A 3,185-nucleotide genomic window follows, 5' to 3' on the forward strand; every position below is an offset into this window, starting at 1 on the left:
CCCTCCGCCGGTGACATAGGCCACCTTGTCATCCAAACGCAGGCGGTCAAGGATGCGGCGCCTCTTATAACCCCAGAAGACGTCATCCCTCACCACTTCTTTCTGAAACAAAAACATATACACATGGCGTAATAATGTGCAAAGCTCATAATGCCATTGCTATGAAGGACTCTGCCTGTGAGGATGTGGTGGGAGCGCTAACAGGGATCCATGCCTTCTTGGCCCATTATTTAATAGGAAAGGTATGACTAATTCAAGCTGAAAAGCACCTTGTCCCCACAGATATTAGTCTCCATAGGAGCACTAAGGTGCAAGGCGACGGAGCAGAAGGGCTGTGGTTTGGGGAGATGCACCGACCACTCCACTTACATGAGAGTGGAGTATGGTATTCCCAGACCCAGCTCCCTATGGGAGATGGGTCAGGTACAATATCTTAGAAAATGACTGATTGAGTCTTCCAGTTATTTTACCCCTCAGGGCCCAATCCTGCCCTCAGGCTCAGCTGGGTCCAGGAAGGCATGGAGGCTAAGAACAAGTTTCCAAAGGCAAGATTTGGCTCAAGTGGAGTGACATCAAAATATCTTCACAAGGCTGGTGCACAAATAAAGATATCAGCCAATAACTTAAACCAAGCTGTCATCTGATGAGCTGCCATACATAATTTCCTCCTGGCTGGAATCAACATGGAAAATACAAGATGTTTAAAATACTGGGTTTGAAATGCCAGGAATTGCCAGTGAGTGTAGCTTTGGGAGCACTCAGAAACTGCAAAACAATCAAGATGTTTGGGTCTGGGTTTGCCCAGTTAGGCCATTATGATTCCAGATGGGAATTTCATTACAGCTGGATGATGCCCACTACATAAAGTTTTCCCAGAAGTGCTCACAGAGAGGCAATACACACCTTGGATTCAATCACTGCGTCTGGAGGTGCAGGGTTCCTTCGAATGATGCTCAGTCCACTCTGCACAGGTAAAATTATCTGCAAATACAGCACATATACACACATTCTTCAACTGCTTTGTACCTGGCTTCCGTCAGCCAAATTCCACTGACATGAAGGATAGTCCTTCCTTCCTGAGGCCACAGACGTTTTTTCTCCTACTCCTATTTTTTAGCTGAAATTCCTTCCAACACAAATATGTCAGGCATTTGTATTTGCTCACATTCCTCTTCCAAACTCATGGCTTCCACAAATTCCAGGAAAAAAATGCAATTTTGTCTCTCTGGTTTCTACATCAGAGGATTCTGCGTTCTACTGCCTGGCTGATGCTGTCATGAGGCTGTTCCAGTCTTATCCTTGAAGCTCAGCAAATCGTAATAGCAACACTTGGATGTTCTTCAGCATTTGCTAGAACACTCGTCCTGCACCCACAGGTGAACGTCGGTGGGTTTTGCCACCTATATTCTCTGATATCATCATCACACTTTAGTGAAATCTGCCCTCCATGTTGGAGATTCAACACCAATATCAACCTATTAGAACGTTAGATATGGAAACAACACACAGTTTACATGCATTGAATAGTTAACAGCAAGATTTAGGACATGGAAACTTGTATTTAATTTTTCCTCTTCTACGAAGAAAAAAATGTTGCTACTGGTACATTGATGATTGGTAAAATAAATACAGAACCACAGGAGGCACCTCTAGAGGCCGTCTGACCAGCAGATAGACAAGGACCTTGAGCCTGTGAGGCACATACCAAACCCTCCTGGGCAGGAGCTATGGCAGGGGGGAGAGTGGAAGGGAGTGTTGGGACAGAAGGTGGCAGACCTGACCTGTCCCACCATGGCACCGGCCTGACGGTGCAGAAGGGCAGGCAGGGATCCAGCCATCCTTGGTGGCTCCCCCAGCCACAGCAGCCCCTCGGCCACCCTGGTGCAGCCATGGCATGAGAGCACATTTGCAGGCTGGCGGCTACTGCCCTGGGGTAGCATCTTTCACACCTGCTTTTAAAGCCCTGGAGAATATTTGTTTAATTTTGCCTCTAAAACCACATATTTTTTATGCATCTATTACAATTTTTTTTCTCCTGCACTCCAGGACTTCACTGACTCCTGGTGTGCTGGTGATGTCCTACAGCCTCCAGAGCCTTCAAAGCAGAGCGGCGGTTCCTTGGCTGTGCTGTAGAGCTGATTATTCACTCTTAAGTGCCCCACTTTTATCTTCCCTTTCTCACTGTATGTGATGTAGACAGAGAGTAGGGACCATTTCTGAATATAGAAACTCATATATAGAGCTCAAGTGAGGTGAATTATAATAAAATTTGAGTTCATTTTAGGTCCCCTAGATAATAGCACCAACAAAAGAAACATTTTAAAGAGTACTTTGCAAAATCCATAGATACAGTGCCACTGGCACCTTAACCAATTGTGTTGCACTAACCTGCTGAAAGAGGATCTGAATTAATCACTGTATTTAATTTTCTGACACCTAGTACATTTTCATCAGATATGTTCTCCAGGTAGACTTGTCCTTTCATGAGTGTATTCTCTACACAGATCACTCCATCCATTCTCAGCAAGTGGTTATCCATTACAAAGTTGTAGTAGTTAACTGTGTTCCTTTGATCAGCATCAATAAAGACCATATCAAAGTGCATGTCCTCAGCATGTAATGCCTGGAATAAAATCATATTGGAGAAAACAGTAATTATTTACCTGAGAATTTAAAGTCTTGCCACTATATATGTGTCATATAAAGTGTCTTTTATATAAAACCCAAAACAGAGGGAACTCTGTTCTTTTAAGGTAAGATTGCTAGAACTACTTCTGGAGATCTTGGGAGTTTTCTACGCTTTGCAAACTACTCTTCAGCAATGCCGGTGCCCAAAACTCTGAACCTCTCAAAGACAATCAGGATATAAAAGAGGATGGCTCATCTCAGCTTGTGGTGTTGAGAGCCACAGCAGAAACATCTGCATATCCAGAGGCAAAGGGAAATGATCCATCAGGGTAAGGGAGAGGATTGGCATCAAACCCTGCAGCTGAGATGCTGTGATAAGTTAGCTCTTCTCAAAAGAGTAACTATCAACAAATTGAAGAGTGGCAATTACATCAGTCTTTGGGAAAAAGAGGCATAAGGCTGATCCTGGGAATTGCAAACTAGTGAGTCCCACTTCAGTAGCAGGCAAACGGTTGAAATCCCAATTAATAATAGAATTATAAAGCACATAAAAGAAC

General features: G+C 44.0%; 1 protein-coding gene across 1 annotated transcript in view; it reads right to left on the reverse strand.

Annotated features, from left to right (window-relative positions):
* LOC104465706 (3-oxoacyl-[acyl-carrier-protein] reductase 4-like) overlaps positions 1-2,605 on the reverse strand; it is an 18,123-nt gene extending 15,518 nt beyond the window's left edge. Inside the window, exons 1-3 of the mRNA XM_010078863.1 lie at positions 2,444-2,605; positions 904-981; positions 1-102 (exon numbers count right to left, since the gene is read on the reverse strand). The exon at positions 1-102 is cut by the window's left edge and continues 136 nt beyond it. Of these exons, the coding sequence (XP_010077165.1) occupies positions 1-102; positions 904-981; positions 2,444-2,605 (342 nt within the window). The remainder of the gene's footprint in view (positions 103-903; positions 982-2,443) is intronic.
* Between the last annotated feature and the right edge of the window lie 580 nt (positions 2,606-3,185).

This window comes from Pterocles gutturalis, unplaced genomic scaffold, assembly GCF_000699245.1.
Source record: "Pterocles gutturalis isolate BGI_N339 unplaced genomic scaffold, ASM69924v1 scaffold19593, whole genome shotgun sequence".
NCBI classification, from domain to species: Eukaryota; Metazoa; Chordata; class Aves; order Pterocliformes; family Pteroclidae; genus Pterocles; species Pterocles gutturalis.